The 22,540-nt window shown below is 41.7% G+C and overlaps 1 protein-coding gene across 7 annotated transcripts in view; it reads left to right on the forward strand.

The window, feature by feature from the left end:
• Nucleotides 1-22,540, forward strand: part of nrxn3a (neurexin 3a) — a 423,493-nt gene that overhangs the window by 387,867 nt on the left and 13,086 nt on the right. For 4 of the 7 annotated variants that reach the window (XM_070445086.1, XM_023993923.2, XM_023993919.2 and 1 more), the window contains one exon: nucleotides 19,395-19,485. In XM_070445086.1, the coding sequence (XP_070301187.1) occupies nucleotides 19,395-19,485 (91 nt within the window). The remainder of the gene's footprint in view (nucleotides 1-19,394; nucleotides 19,486-22,540) is intronic. The other 3 variants (XM_023993917.2, XM_023993921.2, XM_023993920.2) reach the window with 1 other exon arrangement.

A 22,540-nucleotide genomic window follows, 5' to 3' on the forward strand; every position in this document is an offset into this window, starting at 1 on the left:
TCACAATTCCTGACATTTAATCTGAGTAAAAATTCCCTGTCTTAGGTCAGTTAGGATCACCACTTTATGTTAAGAATGTGAAATGTCACAATAATAGTAGAGAGAATGATTTCTTTCAGCTTTTATTTCTTTCATCACATTCCCAGTGGCTCAGAAGTTTACATACTCTCAATTAGTATTTGGTAGCATTGCCTTTAAATTGTTTAATTTGGGTCAAACATTTCAGGTAGCCTTCCACAAGCTTCCCACAATAAGTTGGGTGAATTTTGGCCCATTCCTCCTGACAGAGCTGGTGTAACTGAGTCAGGCTTGTAGGCCTCCTTGCTCGCACATGCTTTTTCAGTTCTGCCCACAGTTCTGCCCATGTTCTATAATATTGAGGTCAGGGCTTTGTGATGGCCACTCCAATACCTTGACTTTGTTGTCCTTAAGCCATTTTGCCACAACTTTGGAAGTATGCTTGGTGTCATTGTCCATTTGGAAGACCCATTTGCGACCAAGCTATAACTTCCTGACTGATGTCTTGAGATGTTGCTTCAATATATCCACATAATTTTCCTTCTTCATGATGCCAAATATTTTGTGAAGTGCACAAGTCCCTCCTGCAGCAAAGCACCCCCACAACATGATTCTGCCACCCCCATGCTTCAAGGTTGGGATGGTGTTCTTTGGCTTGCAAGCCTCCCCCTTTTCCCTCCAAACATAACAATGGTCATTATGGCCAAACAGTTCTATTTTGTTTCATCAGACCAGAGGACATTTCTCCAAAAAGTACGATCTTTGTCCCCATGTGCAGTTGCAAACCGTAGTCTGGCTTTTTTATGGCGGTTTTGGAGCAGTGGCTTCTTCCTTGCTGAGCGGCCTTTCAGGTTGTATCAATATAGGACTCGTTTTACTGTGGATATAGATACTTTTGTACCTGTTCTTCAAGCATCTCCACAAGGTCCTTTGCTGTTGTTCTGGGATTGATTTGCACTATTCGCACCAAAGTACGTTCATCCCTAGGAGACAGAATGCGTCTCCTTCCTGAGTGGTATGACGGCTGCGTTGTCCCATGGTGTTTGTACTTGCGTACTATTGTTTGTACAGATGATTGTGGTACCTTCAGGGGTTTGGAAATTGCTCCCAAGGATGAACAAGACTTGTGGAGGTCTAAAAAATAAAATCTGAGGTCTTGGCTGATTTCTTTTGATTTTTCCATGATGTCAAGCAAAGAGGCACTGAGTTAGTTAGGCCTTGAAATTCATCCACAGGTACACCTCCAATTGACTCAAATGATGTCAATTCGCCAATCAGAAGCTTCAAAAGCCATGACATTATTTTCTGGAATTTTCCAAGCTGTGTAAAGGCACAGTCAACTTAGTGTATGTAAACTTCTGACCCCCAGGAATTGTGAAACAGTGAATTATAAGTGAAATAATCTGTCTGTAAACAATTGGTGGAAAATTACTTGTGTCATGCACAAAGTAGATGTCCTAACCGACTTGCCAAAACTATAGTTTGTTAACAAGAAATTTGTGGAGTGGTTGAAAAACAAGTTTTAATGACTCCAACCAAAGTTTTAATGACTCCAAAGTGTATGTAAACTTCCGACTTCAACTGTAGCTATCCCTGGACATCATATGAATTCACAAGTCAATAACACAAAAATTATCTTAAAATCTAATGATAGCATTTAATCTGATATAGATGTATATACATTTCACTGCTTCAGACATGGCGATCCAACATGCCACTCAAAACAGATTGAGATCGAGATACTGTAGACTAAAGTGGCATTCCTGCATTCTTGTGCTTTTTGTCTGGGTCCCACTTTACTTTGTGACTCATGAGAAACTCAACTCTCCACCTAATAGTGAGGAAGTAGACACTCAGAGCAGTTTGGAGGAGGAGAAATACCAAACCCTCCATCTTTATTCCCACCAAATCTGTACACCTTCAGGTACATTGACCCATTCTGCATTTTAAATATCTCAGAGTTAGAAGAACATGGCAGAGAGGACTGCAGGACTCAGCGTTTTACCGTTTCACCCAGGTGCGCTATAATCGATTAGGCGCTACCGCAGGGAGGTGTGTATGTGAGTGTGCGTGTGTGTCTGGGCGTGCGTGCGTGCGTGCGTGCACACGTGCAAGAGTGCTCTTATACGCGTGTGTGATTGTGCACAAGCATGGGTGTGCGTGTGTGAGAATAAACAACCTTGTCTGTTTCCTGTGTAAATCAGGACACAGGCGGCTCCACTGTACATCTACATGATCTACGTCCCCTCTATAGTCCACATCACCACACAGCTGATGTATGGGGACCTGAGAGATTGAGCTGGGCTAGGCTGGAATAGCACGCAGAGTTGGACAAAATGGCTTTGATTACAGAGAGTAGTCAAATGGCAGAGTCAAGAGATGTAGGCTAACACCACAGGTCAGCTGTAGTAATTAATCTAAGCGAAAGGTGCTATCTAGAACCTTAAAGGGTTCTTCGGCTGTCCCCATAGGAGAAGCCTTTCAATAACCCTTTTTGGTTCCAGGTAGAACCCTTTCTACAGAGTGGAACCCAAAAGGGTACTACCTGGAACCAAAAGGGTTCTCCTATGGGGACAGCCAAAGAACCCTTTTGGAACCTTTATATCTAAGAATTTAATGGTCCCCTTGATTCCTTTAGGCCTTGTCTTCTTTTCTTTCCCCCAGACTCCGAACACCTTTCCTCCGCGTTTCATCCGAATTCTTCTTCTCTCTGATCCCTTGAAGAAAATGAGTGCTAAAATCCTGAACTCAGAGGCCTATGTGAGCCTCAGCTCCTCCCTCCCCTCTGTCTCTAGTAGCCGTGTATAATTGCATGTTTAGGCCTGGGCTGTTGTCAGCTTAATAATGGTCTTCTTCTGTGGTAATGGGTCTAAGTCCTCGTCTCTTGTTATTCATGACAGTATTAGTCTAATTGTGCCGTCTCACACCAGCGGAGATGTCTGACCTCCCATTCAATTACCGGGGGAAACCAGAACCAAGCCTATAAGCAGGTTAAATCAGTTAACTTCAGACGTCGGATGCTTTAAGTTGTAGGGTCAGCAGCTTTTAGTGTCTGCTAGTGCTGTTTTAGAGTTGTGTTAAGTGTTTTTTTGTTATCAATCCGGAACAATTTATTAGTTACGTGGTACTGTATATCTGTTCTGTGGACTGGTTGCTTACAGTGCAAACTAAAGTTCTATACTTCCAGGCCATAAAAAGAGGATAGTCAATCGTCTGTGTGACCATATTGGAACTGATGGCCCACCAACTAGAGGTTCTCAACTACTGGCTGCATATAAGGCAGAAGCAGCAGGTACATACATATGTTTAAAATATGACAAAGGGTCCAGAAATGTAACACAATTGCTGGAGGGGTCAATAGGCATATTTTTATTGGGGAGAATACTTTGTTTGACTGGTCAGTTGACAGTTGAGCCTGTGTCTATGGAACTGTTTAGAGTTTTCTGCCTGGCTGGTCCCCAACACCTGTCCCTGTCCCCAGCAGAGCCCAATGGCGAGGTACACTTTGACTGCCAAACCACACCCAAATCAACTACCACCCGGGGACTCATTTCACAGTGCGTGTGCTAACAAAATATCTCTCAAATACCAAAATGTCACCCAAATGGTTTTCACTATAGTTGCGATAATTCACAGCATGTCGTGGCTAGATGGTAACACACAATACTTTTCACCCCCGCCCCCCCCCCCCCCCCTGCCTAGTGCTTAAACCCTATCTGTCCTCCCCTGGCAGCATGAATACATGGGCTGCATTAGGTATGTACGAGCAGGACCTGGACAGCGAGGAGTGAGCGTTGACTCATCCATCAAGACTAAATCTCGCTGCAGCATTTTGTTCACGATTAATCAAAGTCAATCAAAGTCATCCTAACTTCCCCCATAACCTACATTAGGGTACTTACAATGTCTGATCACAGTGTTTCTTTTGTCATCGCATCAAAGGGTGTTTTTGCGTCAGAAATATCTGTTTCAGAAATCCAACAGTTGGACTGCATGCTGTTGCTGAAGAAATGTGTCTTTGTTTTATGGTGAAGTCTCTATCACAGAGGCTATAAATGTTTTGTTCCATCCATATTGGAACCATATTCCTTGGCAGCTAGCTACCTCATCAAGGTAATTAGCCAACTATATCTAAGCTTACAGGGGATTCCACTGCACTGGCTTCTGTTTTGTCTTTGGGTGCCAAAACACTTAATGGATCCACTAATTGAGTTGCTAGCCTCTTTCTGATTTGCCACCCTTCTTTTTTTTACCTCGTTCCTCTCTCTTTCTGTCTCGCTCTGTGCATCTTTTCTCTGTTTCTCTCAATTTCTCTCCATTTCTCTCTCTCTCTCTCTCTCTCTCTCTCTCTCTCTCTCTCTCTCTCTCTCTCTCTCTCTCGTCTCGCTCTCTCTCCTCCTTTGCTCTCTCTCGCTCTCCGTCTCCCTCTCTCCCTCAGTGGGATGCTAATATTGCCTGGCATGGCTAGCAGCGGCTGTCAGTTAGCGAGCCGGCCAGCCGAGGTAAATATCCTGCATTGATTAGGCAGATTTGCATAGACACCACAGGCCTGAGGGAGGCAGGAGAGGAGGCAGAGCGGAATGCTAAAAAATCCAACAGCATATTACATAGACAACATGACAGAGCCTCAAAATACCCCAAATATCATCTCTCACTAATACCAGGGGGACGTTAGTGTGTGTGTGTGTGCGTGCGTGCGCGTGTCTTTGTCTCAGCGGCGAAGCCACGACAGGGCCTGGCTGGGCCACTGTCCGATTGAATACTGTTATCCACTATTGTCCCCTGACCAATCAGAAATGTTGAACATGCAGTATGAGGTTCCTGGGAACTAATTGGTTATATTGCAATCGTATGGTAAATCCCAAACGCCTTGGCCAGATTCCCCGGTGAGTCTGTATCACTGAGGGAGTCGGTGCCACTGGAAAGTTTAGGACAGTCATTTCCTCCTCCAGATGGACGTCATTGATCGCTCCTTTCCGTAGGCCTAGATTAGATGGTTACAGGCCTACCATTGCAATTTTTGGAGACCCTTATTGAAGATTGCGATAATGCCTCCAGACATGTAAAGTGATGTAGAATTGCATGACATGTGTTTGTAAAACTTAATAGAAAAGGACTCAAGTACAAGTCAGTAAAATATTACTTGAGTAAACAGTCGAAAGGTATCTGGTTTTCAATGTACTTAAGTACAGTGGTGGAAAAAGTACTCGATTGTCAATTGTCATGTAAATGCTATTTGTCAAATTCCTTATATTAAGCAAACCAGACTGTAAGGTTCTGATTTTCTTTTCATAGTCAACCTTGTGTTCTTTTTCTTTGTGTTCTGGAATGCAGCCCTGTTTCTTTGTGTTCTGGAATGTAGCCTTGCCTTTCATTTTTGTTCGTTGATTTCACCTGTGTTCGTTTCTCACCTGGTCACATCAGCTCCCTATTTAGTTCAGTTCTTTCTGTTTGTATGGTGGTGAGCTAGTGTTTGTTTTTGACTGCCTACCTGTGTTTGACCATTGCCTGCCTGTGACCACGATTCCTGCCTGCTGTGAAGGCTTAATAAACATCTGCGAGTGAATCTACACCTTTTTCTCCCTGAGTATTCATTACACAGACAGCATGATTTTCTTGTTTTATTTAATACAGACAGATGGGCACACTCCGACATAATTTACAAATGCAGTATTTGTGTTTAGTGAGTCCGCCAGCTCAGAGGCACTAGGGATGGCAATGGGTTATATTGCTAGGTGTGTGAATCGGACCATAATTCTGTTCTACCTGAGCATTCGAAATGTAACGAGTACTTTTTGGTGTCAGGAAAAAGTACATGTTTTCTTAGGAAATGTAGTGGAGTAAAAGGAAAGTAGCAGCTTGCCTCAAACTATTTTTTTCAAACTAGTATTTTTACTTAAGTACTTTACACCACTGTGTGTGTGTGTGTGTGTGTGTGTGTGTGTGTGTTGTGTGTGTGGTGGTGGTGTGTGTGTGTGTGGTGTGTGTTGTGTGGTTGTGTGTGTGTGTGTGTGTGTGTGTGGTGTGTGTGTGTGTGTGTGTGTGTGTGTGTGTGTGTGTGTGTGTGTGTGTGTGTGTGTGTGTGCAAGGAACGAGCAAGGGTAAAATTGGGCCTAGTCCCTTTGGTTATTTGAATTATCTAATGAAAAATTATTGTCCACATGTCATTTTCCACAGCGAACAATGCAAGTAATAAACAGCAAAATAAGAAACCCCATTGTAGAATAGTTTACCCAACAACCTCTCACAGTCTCTCACAAGCTCTCACAGTCTTACCCAACAAGCTCTCACAGTCTTACCCAAAAAGCTCTCACAGTCTCTCACAAGCTCTCACAGTCTTACCCAACAAGCTCTCACAGTTGGAAGTTGTTCCAAATGTCAAATTTTTAAGTATTTAAGGTTTATTAACTCTTTTTAGCTTAAGGTCAAGTTTGGGCATTAACTTCGAAATCGTAAAGTTAGGCATTAACTCTGAATGGTTAAGAAGATAAGGGTCAAGGTTTGGGATAGGCTTAAAACAAATATCAAAAACAACTTTCTATCGTTGGATTCGAACATTTGGCCTTTGGCACAAGGGGCAGATGCCATCCCCGTCCACAACAGCCATCCACGTCCATAATTCCCTAGTAAAACCGAAACATACTTTAAGGTAGCAGCGCTCACTATTGCCCCTAGTGGCCGGTGTCCACGTCAACTCCCAATGTCCTCAGACATGGATGGACGTCCAATACTGACTCCTATCGTGGGTGACTTGGCTATTCAATTGTTCAGCCTGTCACATTCTATGCAAGAAAAGAACGTTCCTCACAAAGTGCATTCAAATTGCGAGTGCCACACAGGAAGAGAAACAGGCTATGCATTGTTGTGGAAATTCTACACCGGGACACTCGAAGTCAATCTTAAATGAATCATTCTTTATTATCAGCGCGCTGGAGAGGTTCCAACAAACTCAATGCACCAAGTAGGCATCGATCAGGAGCTCCTCCATGGCAGCAATTTAGTTCTCTTATATACAGACAAGTTATATTTGCATGATACAGCTGATTCATCATTCATTCACATGATTCATCATTCATTCACATGCATGACCCAATACTGGGTCATGCATGTGACAGACCAATACCTCACGAGGCTTCTTCTCTCGAAGGGCAGACCTTGAAACGGAGATATCTTTCGTTCTCAAAACAAGGCTCTGGGCGTACTGCCAAATTGCAGATACTGATAGTGAGGATTCGTAGAATCAGTCACTTGCATTAACACGGAAATTGGTTATTAGAAAAGCACAAACATAGAACACAGACATTGGTTATTAGAAAAGCACAAACATAGAACACAGACATTGGTTATTAGAAAAGCACAAACATAGAATACAGACATTGGTTATTAGAAAAGCACAAACATAGAACACAGACATTGGTTATTAGAAAACAGAAACATAGAACACAGACATTGGTTATTAGAAAACACAAACATAGAACACAGACATTGGTTATTAGAAAAGCACAAACATAGAACATAGACATTGGTTATTAGAAAAGCACAAACATGGGAAAGCACACATCTAAAAGCAGTTCTGATGGCCCATGTTAAAAACATTTTTTTGTTACTAAATTAGTAAAATGCACCATTTTAGAACCATATTGTTGAACATTTTTGGATTTTGGCAATTGTTTCTACTTCCCCAGAGTCAGATGAACTCGTGGATACCATTTTTAGGTCTCTGTATCCAGTATGAAGGAAGTTAGAGGTAGTTTCGCGAGCCAATGCTAACTAGCAGTGTCACGGCCGTCAAAAGAAGTAGACCAAAGTGCAGCGTGGTGAGCGTACATCTTACTTTTATTTTAATGTCGCCAAAAAAACAAGAAACAAAGAAATGATCGTGAAGCTTAACAGGGCAAAGTGCCACTAACAAAGATAACTATCCACAATCACAGGTGGGAAAAAGGGCTGCCTAAGTATGATTCCTAATCAGAGACAATGATAGACAGCTGTCCCTGATTGAGAACCATACCCGGCCAAAATATAGAAACACAAATCATAGAAATCACACCCCGACCAAACCAAAAAGAGACATAAAAAAGGCTCTCTAAGGTCAGGGCGTGACAAGGAGAGGTGGGACCAAGTCACTATTATTCGAGTCACAAGCAAGTTCCAAGTAGAATGGGTCAAGTCTAAGTCGTATATTCTAAGAGCAGGTCAAGTAGCGTCGAGTCACAAGTTTTTCAAGTCAAATCTCAAGTCAAGTAAAAATGAATCGAGACTTGTTCAATCAAAAATCTTTGTATATTTATTGAGGTTACCAGACAGCCCTTTCATTATTTTGTCAACAACACATTTTAATTATGTACTGATTCATTTCAACACATTTCAAATGCAAGCTTCATAAGTAAATGATCAACTTCAAGCAATTTTGACATACAAAAAGACCAGTAGGCCTATGCTAGTAAGTAATTGTTGCTTGATGCCCCATTGCTGGTGAGCTTGCAAAGTAAATGGTTCATATTCTTGATTACCAAACCATTTTTGGAGCTGCATATTCTTTTATTGCAATCCTCCCTCCCTACAATTTTACGATTGCACTGCAACCAATCCTATAGCTGTACAGCATATGTACAGTCGTGCCCAAAAGTTTTCCTGGAGAGAAGTGGCTTCTTTGCTGCCCTTCTTGACACCAGGCCATCCTCCAAAAGTCTTCGCCTCACTGTGCGTGCAGATGCACTCACACCTGCCTGCTGCCATTCCTGAGCAAGCTATGTACTGGTGGTGCCCCAATCCCGCAGCTGAATCAACTTTAGGAGACGGTCCTGGCGCTGGCTGGACTTTCTTGTGCGCCCTGAAGCCTTCTTCACAACAATTGAACCGCTCTCCTTGAAGTTCTTGATGATCCGATAAATGGTTGATTTAGGTGCAATCTTACTGGCAGCAATATCCTTGCATGTGAAGCCCTTTTTGTGCAAAGCAATGATGACGGCACGTGTTTCCTTGCAGGTAACCATGTTTGACAGAGGAAGAACAATGATTCCAAGCACCACCCTCCTTTTTAAGCTTCCAGTCTGTTATTCGAACTCAATCAGCATGACAGAGTGATCTCCAGCCTTGTCCTCGTCAACACTCACACCTGTGTTAACGAGAGAATCACTGACATGATGTCAGCTGGTCCTTTTGTGGCAGGGCTGACATGCAGTGGAAATGTTTTTGGGGGATTCAGTTCATTTGCATTGAAAATTAATTGCAATTCATCTGATCACTCTTCATAACATTCTGGAGTATATGCAAATTTCCATCATACAAACTGAGGCAGCAGATTTTGTGAAAATTAATATTTGTGTCATCCTCAAAACTTTTGGCCACAACTGTACATTTGTAAGACTTTGTCTTCCTCACAAATATCATAATTCATTTGCCAGAATATGTTACATCTTCATCCAATAATTATTGAAGTTAGTGCAATGTTACAGCTATCTTTAGACATATAGCCAGTATTACCACTGAGTTACAGTGCATTCTGAAAATATTCAGACCGCTTCCCTTTTCCACATTTTATTATTATTATTTATTATTCAAAAATTATTCAAAAATGGATTAAATAAACACATTTCCTCATCAATATACACACAATACCCCATAATGACAAAGCGAAAACAGTTTTTTAGGAATGTTTGCTAATATATAAAAATAAAAAGCAGAAATACCTTATTTACATAAGTATTCAGACCCTTTGCTATGAGACTCGAAATTGAGCTCAGGTGCATCCTGTCTCCATTGATCACCCTTGAGATGTTTCTACAACTTGATTGCAGTCCACCTGTGGTTAAATTCAATTGAAAGGCACACACCTGTCTATATAAGGTCCCACAGTTGACAGTGCATGTCAGACTAAAAACCATGCCATGAGGTCCAAGGAATTGTCTGTAGAGCTTTGAGACAGGATTGTGTCGAGGCACAGATCTGAGGAAGGGTACCAAAACATTTCTGCAGCATTGAAGGACCCCAAGAATACAGTGGCCTCCATCATTCTGAAAATGAAGAAGTTTGGAACCACCAAGACTCTTCCTAGAGCTGGCTGCCCGGCCAAACTGAGCAATCGGGGGAGAAGGGCCTTGGTCAGGGAGGCGACGAAGAACCCGATGGTCACTCAGACAGAGCTCCAGAGTTCCTCTGTGGAGATGGGAGAACCTTTCAGAAGGACAACTATCTCTGCAGCACTCCACCAATCAGGCCTTTATGTTAGAGTGGCTAGATGGAAGCCAATCCTCAGTAACAGGCACATGACAGCCCTGTTGGAGTTTGCCAAAAGGCACCTGAAGGACTCTCAGACCATGAGAAACAATATTCTCGGGTCTGATGAAACAAAGATTGAACTCTTTGGCCTGAATGCCAAGTGTCACGTCTGGAGGAAACCTGGCACCATCCCTACGGTGAAGCATGGTGGTGGCAACATCATGCTGTGGGGATGTTTTTCAGCGGCAGGGACTGGGAAACTAGTTAGGATTGAGGGAAAGATGAACGGAGCAAAGTATAGAGAGATCCTTGATGAAAACCTGCTACAGAGCGGTCAGGACCTCAGACTGGGGGCGAAGCTTCACCTTCCAACAGGACAACAACCCTAAGCACACAGCCAAGAACACACTAGTGGCTTCGGGACAAGTCTCTGAATGTCCTTGAGTGGCCGAGGCAGAGCCCGGACTTTAACCCATTCGAACATCTCTGCAGAGACCTGAAAATAGCTTTGCAGCGCTGCTCTCCCATCCAACCTGACAGAGCTTGAGAGGATCTGCAGAGAAGAATGTGAGAAACTCTCCAAATACAGGTGTGCCAAGCTTGTAGCATCCTGCCCAAGAAGACGTGAGACTGTAATCGCTGCCAAAGGTGCGTTTCAGTTTTTTATTTTTAAAACATTTGCAAAATGTCAAAAAATCTGATTTCGCTTTGTCATTATTGAGTATTGTGTGTAGATTTATGAGATGTATTTTTTTTTAAATCCATTTTAGAATAAGGCTGTAATCAATGAAATCACCAGGGAGCCTATTGTTGGCAAAGATGTGTCCCTAGCAGATTGCTAAACTGTACTTTTTGTGGATAATATTAATATAAGTATGCTACTCTAATAAACAAGCCTTTGTGGTCACTAATCTGGATATGTGAATCCGGTTTTGCGTGCTAATCCTGATGACTGTTCATTGGTCAACATTCAAGACATATAACTTTTCACTTCTGAAGCACATATTAGATGTTTTTTAAACATTAATTTGGTGCTATGCTATAGGCCTATGTTAGTGACCAGATCGAATAAGCAAAGGTAAAAATGTTAAATACAAATTGCAGTCTATATTTATGTAGCCTATTAAAATGTACATGAAAACATTGTATTTTTCCCATTCAGTTTCCCATTCGCAACCCACCAAACCCTTCTCACTGCGCTAGCTGATCAGACCTGTGTTGACTGACAGTTTGCTGGTCCAATCAGAGGGCCGGGTGTGCGTTTCACTTTTTTTGCAAGGGCAATACTGTCTGGCTGTGTCGAGAGTAATCCACAGAGACTGTGTGCCACAAAATGAGTGACAAAATGTTACAAAACCTGGCCAGATGATTTCAAGTCAACAGTCTCAAATCCAAGTCAAGTCTCTAGTTATTTTCTTTTCAATGTGAGTCAGACTCGAGTCCAAGTCATATGACTCAATTCCATAGCTCTGCTAACTAGCATTAGCGCAATGACTGGAAGTCTTGCTAGCAGATACCCATAGACTTTCAGTAATTGCGCTAATGCTAGCTAGCAATTGCGCTAGTGCTAATCCGCAACTTCCTTCAAACTGCACGCAGAGACATACAAATTTTATCCACAAGTTCATTTGACTGGGAATTAGTGAAATTGCCAAAATATCCATTTAAGCAGGGGCAACAAAGGCGTTGAATGCATAGTCCTGGAGGCAGAGCTGAGCGATTTCCACTAGATGCGGCCAGCTGCAAAGTCACAATTGGCTATATATTGGCTATAAAAATTTAAAAAACGGTCCTAAATTGAGGTTAGGGTTAGGCATAAGGTTAGCAGTATGGTTACGGGTGAGGTTAGGGTTAGGGTTAGAATCAGATTTTATTACTTTGTGGCTCTGCCAGCTAGTGACTACCCTGCATAGCTGCCTCCAGTACATGAGTCATCCCAATAAATGCCAGCCTGCATAACTGAGGCCAGCTCCAGGTTTTGTCTGTTAACCTTAGGGATATTGGTCAGAATCCAGTCAGAGTAGCGTTATGTGATAAAGCTACAAACAGCCATCGTTTAATCTGTTGTAACCATGCAGATGGCTATAGAAAGCTTTCATCCTCTTTCTGTCGGTCCCCCAGGTTGCAGTGAGGGCGGTTTTAGAGAAGGGCTTTAGTGTGTGTGGGCTTTAGTTTGTGTGTGTCTGTGTCTCTGTGCATGTGTGTGTGTGTGTTTTGGACCTGGTCTTTCGGGAGTTTAGAGGCTCTTTAACATGAGGACAGCCTGAAAGCATCAGTATGCAGACACACACACTCACACATGCAGGATTGGGACCTGCAGTTTGATGCAGCTTGGCTTGGATATTGGTGGCAAGCAGTATGAGCTAATCTTAGAGGCCTGTGTGTGTGTGTGTGTGTGTGCTTGTGACTGTGTGTGTGTGTGTGTGTGTGTGTGTGTGTGTGTGTGTGTGTGTGTGTGTGTGTGTGTGTGTGTGTGTGTGTGTGTGTGTGTGTGTGTGTGTGTGTGTGTGTGTGTGTGTGTGTGTGTGTGTGTACACGCCCTTTCCTGCAGTCAGATGACCATATCGCCCTCTACTGGCCTCATGGTGGAATGTTATTAATATATTACATCATTTTATAATTCAATCTGGTGGTTATATGTCAAATGGATTTGTTATATGTAATATCTGTAAAGTATAATATTGGATGCAAACTCAAAATGTAATACATTCAACTCTATATCTGACATGGTACAGGTGTCTTCTTTTTAAGCCATAACCATGTGTGTGAGGTGTATACTTTTCTTTCTAAGTAGATGTCTTTAGACTACCAAGAAACACTCTGTGTGACCCTGATTTAGCCCACTGCAGTAAAAGGTTAATGTGGGAGTGGGGTTAAGAGGAGTAGCTAGGTTGGTGAGTTAAACAAGTTTGTCTGTAGCTGTGAGTATGTGAATATTTTTAGTGTGCATGTGTCAAACTCAATGCACAGAGCTATTCTAAAGCAGGTTATCATGGTGACAAAAATAGTGTTTGCACTCTCCTTGAATAATGTGTGTAATCCACCGGCACTGACCACTACCCTCTCTAATACAGTAATATCTCTCTTTGGTGCTCTGGAAGTCACACCAGGGTTGAGAGTAACGGATTACATGTAATCAGTTATATGTAAGGGATTACAAAAACCGGTACCTGTAATCAGTTACGTTACCAGCAAAAATGTTGTAAACAGATTATCAATACGTAGAATGAATAATGACCATCGTTATGTTTGGAGGAAAAAGGGGGATGCTTGCAAGCCGAAGAACACCATCCCAACCGTGAAGAACAGGGGTGGCAGCATCATGTTGTGGGGGTGCTTTGCTGCAGGAGGGACTGGTGCACTTCACAAAATAGATGGCATCATGAAGAAAGGAAATTATGTGGATATATTCAAGCAACATCTCAAGACATCAGGAAGTTAAAGTAAAGCTTGGTTGAAAATGGGTCTTCCAAATGGACAATGACCCCAAGCATACTTCCAAAGTTGTGGCAAAATGGCTTAAGGACAACAAAGTCAAGGTATTGGAGTGGCCATCACAAAGCCCTGACCTCAGTCCTATAGAACATTTGTGGGCAGAACTGAAAAAGTGTGTGCGAGCAAGGAGGCCTACAAACCTGACTAAGTTACACCAGCTCTGTCAGGAGGAATGGGCCAAAATTCACCCAAATTATTGTGGGAAGCTTGTGGAAGGCTACCCGAAATGTTTGACCCAAGTTAAACAATGTAAAGGCAATTCTACCAAATACTAACTGTATGTATGTACCCTTCTGACCCACTGGGAATGTGATTAAATAAATAAAATCTGAAATAAATCATTCTCTCTACTATTATTCTGACATTTCACATTCTTAAAATGATGTGGTGATCCGAACTGACCTAAGACAGGGACTTTTTACTTGGATTAAATGTCAGGAATTGTGAAAAACTGAGTTTAAATGTACTTGGCTGTACTCCTATCCAATTGGTAGTTATGGCCTTGTCCCAACTCCCGTACCGCTCGGGAGAGGTGAATGTCGATAGCCGTGCGTCCCCCAAAACACCACCCAGCCAAGCCGCACTGCCCGCTTAATTCAGAAGCCAGCCGCACCAACATGCACCACACCAGCTCCACCATAGGAGTCGCTACTGTGCGATGAGACAAGAACATCCTTGCTGGCCAAACCCTCCTCTAACCCGGACGACGCTGGGCTGATTGTTTACCGCCCCGTGGGTCTCCCAGTCACGGCCGGCTGCGACTTGAACCAGGGTCTCTAGTGGCACAGTGGCACACTGCGATGCAGTGCCTTACACCACTGCGTCACTCGGGAGGCCAAACTTGTATACTTTTGATAGACTTAAAGCGGCAATCTGTATTTGCTACATCTATTTTTTGACTTATAAATTATATATACAGTACCAGTCAAAGGGTTTTCTTTATTTTTACTATTTTCTTCATTGTAAAATAATAGTGAAGACATCAAAACTATGAAATAACATATAAGGAATCATGTAGTAACAAAATAGTGTTAAACAAATCAAAATAGATTTTAGATTCATCAAAGTAGCCACCCTTTGCCTTGATGAAAGCTTTGCACACTCTTGGCAAAGCATGCCATTCTATGGGCGCAGCATTTATTTTTCAATTCGAATCAACGAGCCCAATCAGTCCTCCATGACAACAAAGTAATCATAAACAACATAATAGGGCTGGCTAATAAGTCCTTAGTTTTGGGGTCATACTTAGGTAAAACAATTTGGCTAATCTATACTTCCATATTTCCAAGTCCTATTCTTGAAGATCAAGGGGTATAACATTTATTATAACATTTATTATGACTGGAATTCTGATAGACTTTGGTTTTTAATGTAAAGATATAATTTAATCATATTATTATATGTAGTAAAAACCAATGGGTTCGAAGAAGCTTACATAACCAACCCATAAAGTAAAATATGGCTATGTAGCTATGTAAACTTTACCATTGATTTATCCAGCAATGGATGTTGTTCAATTGGTAACATATATTTTTGTCTTCTTCTAATGCCTCTTAAGGGGAAAGTAATCTAAAAGTAACGGAATGTAATCAGATTACGTTACCGGGTTTGGGTAAATCAAAAGTTACTTGACTGATTACAATTTTGGACAGGTAATTTATAACTGTAATGGATTACATTTAGAAAGTAACCTACCCAACCCTAGTGCACACATTGATTTATCGATTCAAGCTGTGGTTTTTCGTCACTAAGATTGTGAGCCACCATACAGCGATATACCGATCTGACTCTGCCATCTTTGGTCGAAATACTCTTGGGACACACCTTCCTTTCTTCCTTCCTTTCTTCCTTCCTTAATTCCTTCCTTTGTTTCCTTCCTTCCTTATTTCCTTAAATCCTTCCTTCATTATTTTCTTCTTTCCTTAATTTCTTCCTTCCTTGTTGGCTTTGCTAGTGCAGGTTTTCAAGCAGTTATATTATCCTGTGCTGTAGATGGACATACTGTACATACATACATACATTCAGACAGACTGACATCCGAAGCTCACCTCCGCTTCAGAGGGACAAATGTTGCGTGAAATCAATAGACAGATTTATCTTGATATGAGATGTTTGCGCTTCATTTCCTGGAGACTTGAAATAAATTGAAAAGGATTTGTGTGGATTTGCTTATCAGTGGGCCAGTGTGAAGCCTGCTCCCCTTTAAGGCTTGAGGACACATCAGAATAGAGCTAATCTTCTTAGGAGGTTCAATACGGAGTGCTCCCTCTCTGTCAGACCTGGGATGGACTGAGAGAAAGGATCAAGCCAGCATATAAGACTAATAGAAGACTTATACCATGTCGAGATATATTTACGCGTTGTTATGGCAGGGGTTGGGCTATTTTCTCCATCCCTTCTTCATCCTTTCAAATATGAAATGTAGGATACAGTACATTGGCAGTGAACATGTTGTCACACAGCAGTGAGAGTGAAGAGATGGGTATGCACATCTCTTAGGTGACGTTGGAGAGGGAATGAGAAATGTCCCTTCCTGTCTTTTGTCACCCCCCTCTGGACAAATCAACCATCATGTGTTGTAATAATAATAATACAATTAAAGAAATGCATACAGTACTTATATAGTAGGCGTTACGAAATAGTTACAAAAAAAGTAGAATATGTGTTTTTGAGAACATTTGGTAACCTACATTGTGGTGACCACGTTGTGGTGCAGCCAGGACTCTTGGCACCATTCTTCTCTAATGAGGGATATGGTAAACCTGACGCCATTGGGACACAGTCGCCTAGGGCACATGTATATTTGTCGATTTTCCCACCGGTTTACCCAGGAGGGGGGTGTGTGCGTGCGTGTGTTCTAACGCTGACACATACCGAAATAGACTATCATTGCAAGCCATGGCTGGATTCACTTACACTCCTAGATAAGAGGTGTAATTCTACACTTACAGACTCCATTGATTTTGGCTTCAGACTAATGTGTCTAAGAGAAATATCGCTATATGCAGTGGTGTACATAAGTAAGCTTGCAGACAGCTTTGGCATTACTCTTAACACCGTGAAAGGGGATGGAGGGAGCCAGGCGTTGGGTTGTTTATGACATTAAGCTCTGTCATTCTCAGCCATTTGACTGCGAAATCGGAGATCATTTCACATTTTTCCGAGGAATCAGTCAATTACTTTTCTCATTGCTTTTCGCATCTGCGATCTCCTCCCTCTGAAAGACGGCAAGCAGTCTTCTTCCACACTAAATATAAATTCAATGAATAATTTCATATTTACCGAAGGGCCGTATTTTACAGCACTCCAGTGTGGATGCCCCCGATGCCTGCTTATTCATCTTTGTGCATTTGAATTATTTTTACTCCACTATAAACTTTTTTAACGTGTGTGAGTGTGCGTGCGTGAGTGTGTGCGTGGGTTTCTCCCCACCACACACACCCTCTCTCTGGCCAGGTGTAGATTTCATACTCCTAGTGTGGGTCTGTGTCCAAAAAATCTCAAATTGGACTTTTGTCACATGCGCCGAATAAAACGGGTGGAGACTTTACGGTGAAGTGCTTACTTACGAGCTCTTTCCCAACAACAATAACGAAGCTATATAAAAGGAGTGCCGGTACTGAGTCAATGTGCAGGGGTAAGAGGTAGTTGAGGTAATGTGTACATGTAAGTTGGAGTAAAAGTGACAAGGCAGTCAGGATAGATATACTGAATAAAAATATAAACGCAAGATGTAAAGTGTTGGTCCCGTGTTTCATGAGCTGAAATAAAAAATCCCAGAAATGTTCAATATGCACAAAAAACTTGTTTTTCTCAAATTTGGTGCACAATTTTGTTTACATCCCTGTTAGTGAGCATTTCTCCTTTGCCAAGATAATCCATCCACCTGACAGGTGTGGCATTTCAAGAAGCTGATTAAACAGCATGATTATTATACAGGTGCACCTTGTGCTGGGGACAATAAAAGGCCACTCTAAAATGTGCAGTTCTGTCACACAACACAATGCCACAAATGTTTTGAGGGAGCGTGCAATTGGCATGCTGACTGCAGGAATGTCCACCACAGCTGTTGCCAGAGAATTGCATGTTCATTTCTTTATGCCCTCCAAGGCTCGTTTTAGAGAATTTGGCAGTACGCCTGACCAGCCTCACAACCGCAGATCAGCCCAGGACCTGATTTCCTTATATGATAACTGTAACTCAGTAAAATCTTTGAAATTGTTTCATGTTGTGTTTACATTTTTGTTCAGTATAATAAACAGAGTAGCAGCAGCGTATGTGAAAGTGTGTTATGTGTGAGTGTGTGTGTGTGGCATCAATATACATGTGTGTTTTGTGTGTGTGTGTAGTATGTGTGTAGTATGTGTGAGTGTGTGGGTAGTCCAGTGAGTGTGCATAGAGCCAGTGCAAGAATATCATTGCAAAAAAAAAAGGGGGTCAATGTAAATAGTCCGGGTAGCCATTTGATCAACTGTTCATCAGTCTTATGGCTTGGGGGTAGAAGCTGTTCAGGAGCTTTTTGGTCCCGGACTTGGCTCGCAGGTACCACTTGCCGTGCGGTAGCAGAGAAAACATTTATGACTTGGGTGGCTAGAGTCTTTGACCATTTTTAGGGCCTTCCTCTGCGGGTGTGTGTGTATGTGTGTGTGTGCTTGGGTGCGTGCGTGCGTGCGTGCGTGTGTGTGTGTGTGTGTGTGTGTGTTTTACAGTCACATCAGCCCCAACAGTATTTACGGTGCTGTTGGTCTGTCCAACCCCTGACGACTCCATTACTCCCCCTGATATTTATAATTTCATAAAGCTGCTCCATGACAACGTTTATTTTATCCCCTTCCTAATCTCCTACTAATAAAGACATGCCAAACGCTGGGGTTGAAAAACGAGTGCGGCCCGAGCGAGGGAGGGAGAGGAGAGATAAATCAGAGATGGAGGTGCAGGAGATTGTCAATGATCGGGCCGCTACGATCGAGCTGCCCCGCTCGATAGCCATGATCTATAGTAATGAAAATCCATGCAAACTATTGAGAGGGTAAGATGGAGGGGACAGGGGTGAGAAATTGGGCCGAGTTAACAACCGCGATGAGGAGACGTCGCCGGGGAAATATTATGGCAGCCGTTTGAAAGAAAGGCTTTGATAAACACGGCAGAAGTTTTTCAATTACCCGACTGCCCATGCAGTAAAGAGTAAAAGATGGAAAGCTGGCCGCCGCCCAGATCAGAGCTATAATGCAATAATACAATTCACAGAGGAGTTTGACTTTTGTTTTTCTACTTTGCCTGAAATGAACTGCTGTACAGAATAATGCATTCATTTCAGAGAGGAGTTTGGATTTTTCTTCTTCTACTTTGCCCGGATATGAACTCAAGGAAGCAAATGGAATGTAAAAGACCTTTGTGTATTTCCCCTCTCATTCCAAAGCTTTTGCTGTAAAGGCAATAGAAAATGAAAGATTGTTTATGAAATGTCACATCTTCAATTACTGTATATTGTCCTCTGACATTGGGAAAAAAAGCTGAACATTGAAACTAATGATCTTTTTGTCTGTGTGTGTGTGTCCTTTTCCTGTCTGTGTCTGTGTGTGTCCCTGTGTATGTATCTGTTTGTCTTTTGTTTCTTTTTTTCCCCCTTTTTCTGTTCTTCACACGTTTGGCCCATGAAGCAGACAACGGATGACATCGTGTCGTCGGCTGAGTGTTCGAGTGACGACGAGGACCTGGAGGAGTGCGACTCTGGCCATGCAGGTGGGCTAGGTTAGTTTACCTCTGCTTGCTCTCACCCTGCTCTTTCACTCCATACACACCCGAGGATGAAGCACTGCATCCTCTAAGCATCACAGCCCCATGGACACACAAAGTGTAACTTCCAAAAATAGAAACTAAATGTAGTGAAATATACCAAAACAAGACAAATCATTCAACACTTAGACAGAATATTGGGTAAAACTGGAGATTTGTTAAGAAATCTGACTAAATTACATAAAACATATATATATATATACCAAGGTGGAAAATAGTCAAATCTGTCATGAAAGACTATCCACACTATAAAACAATTATGTTGCTTCAAAAATCAATACAAAACATAATTGATTTATGAGTTACACATGCCCATGGGGTCCTCTGAAGTGGTTTTAACATGGTCACCTAAACATGGTCACCTAAACACATACAAATTTTGTCCTCTCAGCGTTGAATGAGAGAGAAAAATGTAAATACTTTAATATAAAGATACAAAATTAGTATGGAGATGTGCCATGTGCCATTGATGCTTCAAAATGTATCATACCGTGTTTGGGTCCAGCGCTCTTGCCATGTGGTACTGTACTGACTTGCATTTTGACTCATGATACATTTTGAGATTCTCTTAAAGATTTGCTTTCAGCGAAATTACTGTGATATCTAGCAGGAATTGAAATAGTGTTTTTTTTTAAATGTTTGTTCGTTTTTCAATTTTGTTTCTTCCATTTTTAGAGGCTTGCCTTGTTAAAAACATTTTTTAATAGAGAACAGATATCATCGAATTTCTGTGTACGATTTTTTTAAATTAATTTATTTTTTATATCGTTTTGCTTCAAGGTGAACATGTTATCCTGCTGTCTTTTTCCAACCCAAATATGAAAAATAGAATATTGAGCTAACTTAGAAGTTCCAAGTCATATTCCTCTAAGCTTTTTGAGAGAACTTGGGAATTGCTTTTTCTTGTTTGAATAAAATATCACTAACCAGCTGTCAGTCATGGAACTGTGTGTACCAAAACAACAATTTCACCTAAAATGTTTACTTCCCAAATAAAAATGAAAACTATTGACTTTGACAAGTTTCGACAGTTTATATTGGTACAGATATAAGCCAGGTAGTCAGTCAAAATGTTCTTATAGCCTCAGTTATTTACTTGAATGACTCAGCCTTTTTGAGCCAAGCAAACTGGGTGTGATTTTCTTTCCTCTGATAAACATTCAGTAATGGTCCATTACATATTAGCTTTCACACTATCCTTTACATTACCTACTGCAAATTCAATCATTGGTGTTAAAGAGACTGAGAATTAGCATATTTAGTGCTCAGATATTATGTTTTAAAAAAAACATACAAACCTTGTCACATTATGGCAGTCCGTAATGAGGTGAAACATAAAAAGACCTCTACTAACATCAATCAAAGCACATTGGCTGTTTAGTATGGCAGGGACACCAACCTCAAGTCCTTTATAATTGCTTTTATTTGTGGCTCTGAATGAGGCAAATAAGAAGTAAAGAAACTCGAAATGCGGCAGAGGTAGAATATATTTCAGACGCAGACAATGTACTGCAGTGACTTTCGTGAAGCGTTTTATCTACTCCATATAATGTTTTTGATTGAATAGTTCCTTAATGTATCTCAGGTAGGCCTACAGCACCTGGTCACATGACAAACAACTGACAGAGGGTTCACATTTCTCAGCCTGTGCTGTTATCAGGACTAGCTGATCATCATCCGGTGAAAGGTCAATCCCAAGTCCTCCCAAAGTTCCTGGAAGAGATAGCAGTGTAAAAGAGCCCAGGTCTGCTCTGTACTGTAGCCCTATGAGCTCCCCGGATTTCTGAAGACAGATATCGTCAGGGCCCCAGTCATCCAATCATATGTTTACACAGAAATTCACACCATTCTAACCCCGACATCAGTTGACGTGGACAGCTGCATGCTACATGCCCGTGATCTCGATATTTATTTTATGCTTGGGGTTGTCGTCGTTGTTGTTTTTTGTGAGTGAAGCATGTGTGAGTTTTTTTTCCCTTCATTTTTAATAGTTTTATTTGCCGTCTTGTATGTTCAGGTCTCTTGTGTTTTGGTTTGTTTGTTTGTTTTTGAGTCTATCTGCCAATTATCCGAAATACGACATTTCTGTTGTCTCGCCTCATCATGTGCAGCATGAATTTTTGGTGGTTAAAAACAATTTTTCCCTCATCTCTTTTCGAGCATTTGTGCCATGAGGCTTTTTGGAGAAAACATTTCAATTTTTTGATGATAAAAGGCAACAAAGTATTTTCTTGCCATCAACTTTTATGGCCTCAAGCAGGCAGCCGTAATATGTAACAAAAGACAGTTGTGTATGAAGAATGATATCTTCCTAGCCCCTGTCCCTTCCTTCACTCCTTCCTTCCCTCCCTTCCTCTCCTCTCCCCTCCCTTGCCAAGCCGTTCTGCCTTTAAATTTATTTCAATGCAGATGGCATAAAAATAATTTTATTGCCACAAAAGTATATCTGTTTTTCTCTTTTGAGTTGCTCTCCAGCAGTCATTTTGTGGCATGCATTAACAGTAGTGGCTAACTCAACATCAACCCATTCTCTTCCTGGTCACCACCTGGTGACCTCCATCCCTTCAAAGCATGGACCCCCTAACCCTGCATTTAGGCTAACTGGGCTGGTTTGTCTTCTGGTCACTTTGAGTTCCGCACCCATCTTTACGGTCTTAGCGACATTGCCTGTTGCGACATCCTTTCTCTCTCTCTCTCTCTCTCTCTCTGTTCTGCACTTGTCTGTTTTTGGTCTGTCTGTTTTTATCTGTTTGTCTGTCCGTTTGTCTGTGTTTCTGTCTGGAGGTGTTGTCATGTGATTCTGTTCTCTGTAAAACTGTTGGATATCCCCCTTTCCCTTAAAGGAATTCCATAAGACGTATAACACTGGTGCTAATAATAACATACATTTGATTAATTGATAGTATAGGGAGATTAAATACCATCACACTCTATACCTGTTATCCCAACGATAACGTCACGGTAGTGTTCATTTCTAGCACAGCCTATACACAACCAGCTGTTGACTGAA

Source organism: Salvelinus sp. IW2-2015, linkage group LG9, assembly GCF_002910315.2.
Source record: "Salvelinus sp. IW2-2015 linkage group LG9, ASM291031v2, whole genome shotgun sequence".
Taxonomy (NCBI): domain Eukaryota; kingdom Metazoa; phylum Chordata; class Actinopteri; order Salmoniformes; family Salmonidae; genus Salvelinus; species Salvelinus sp. IW2-2015.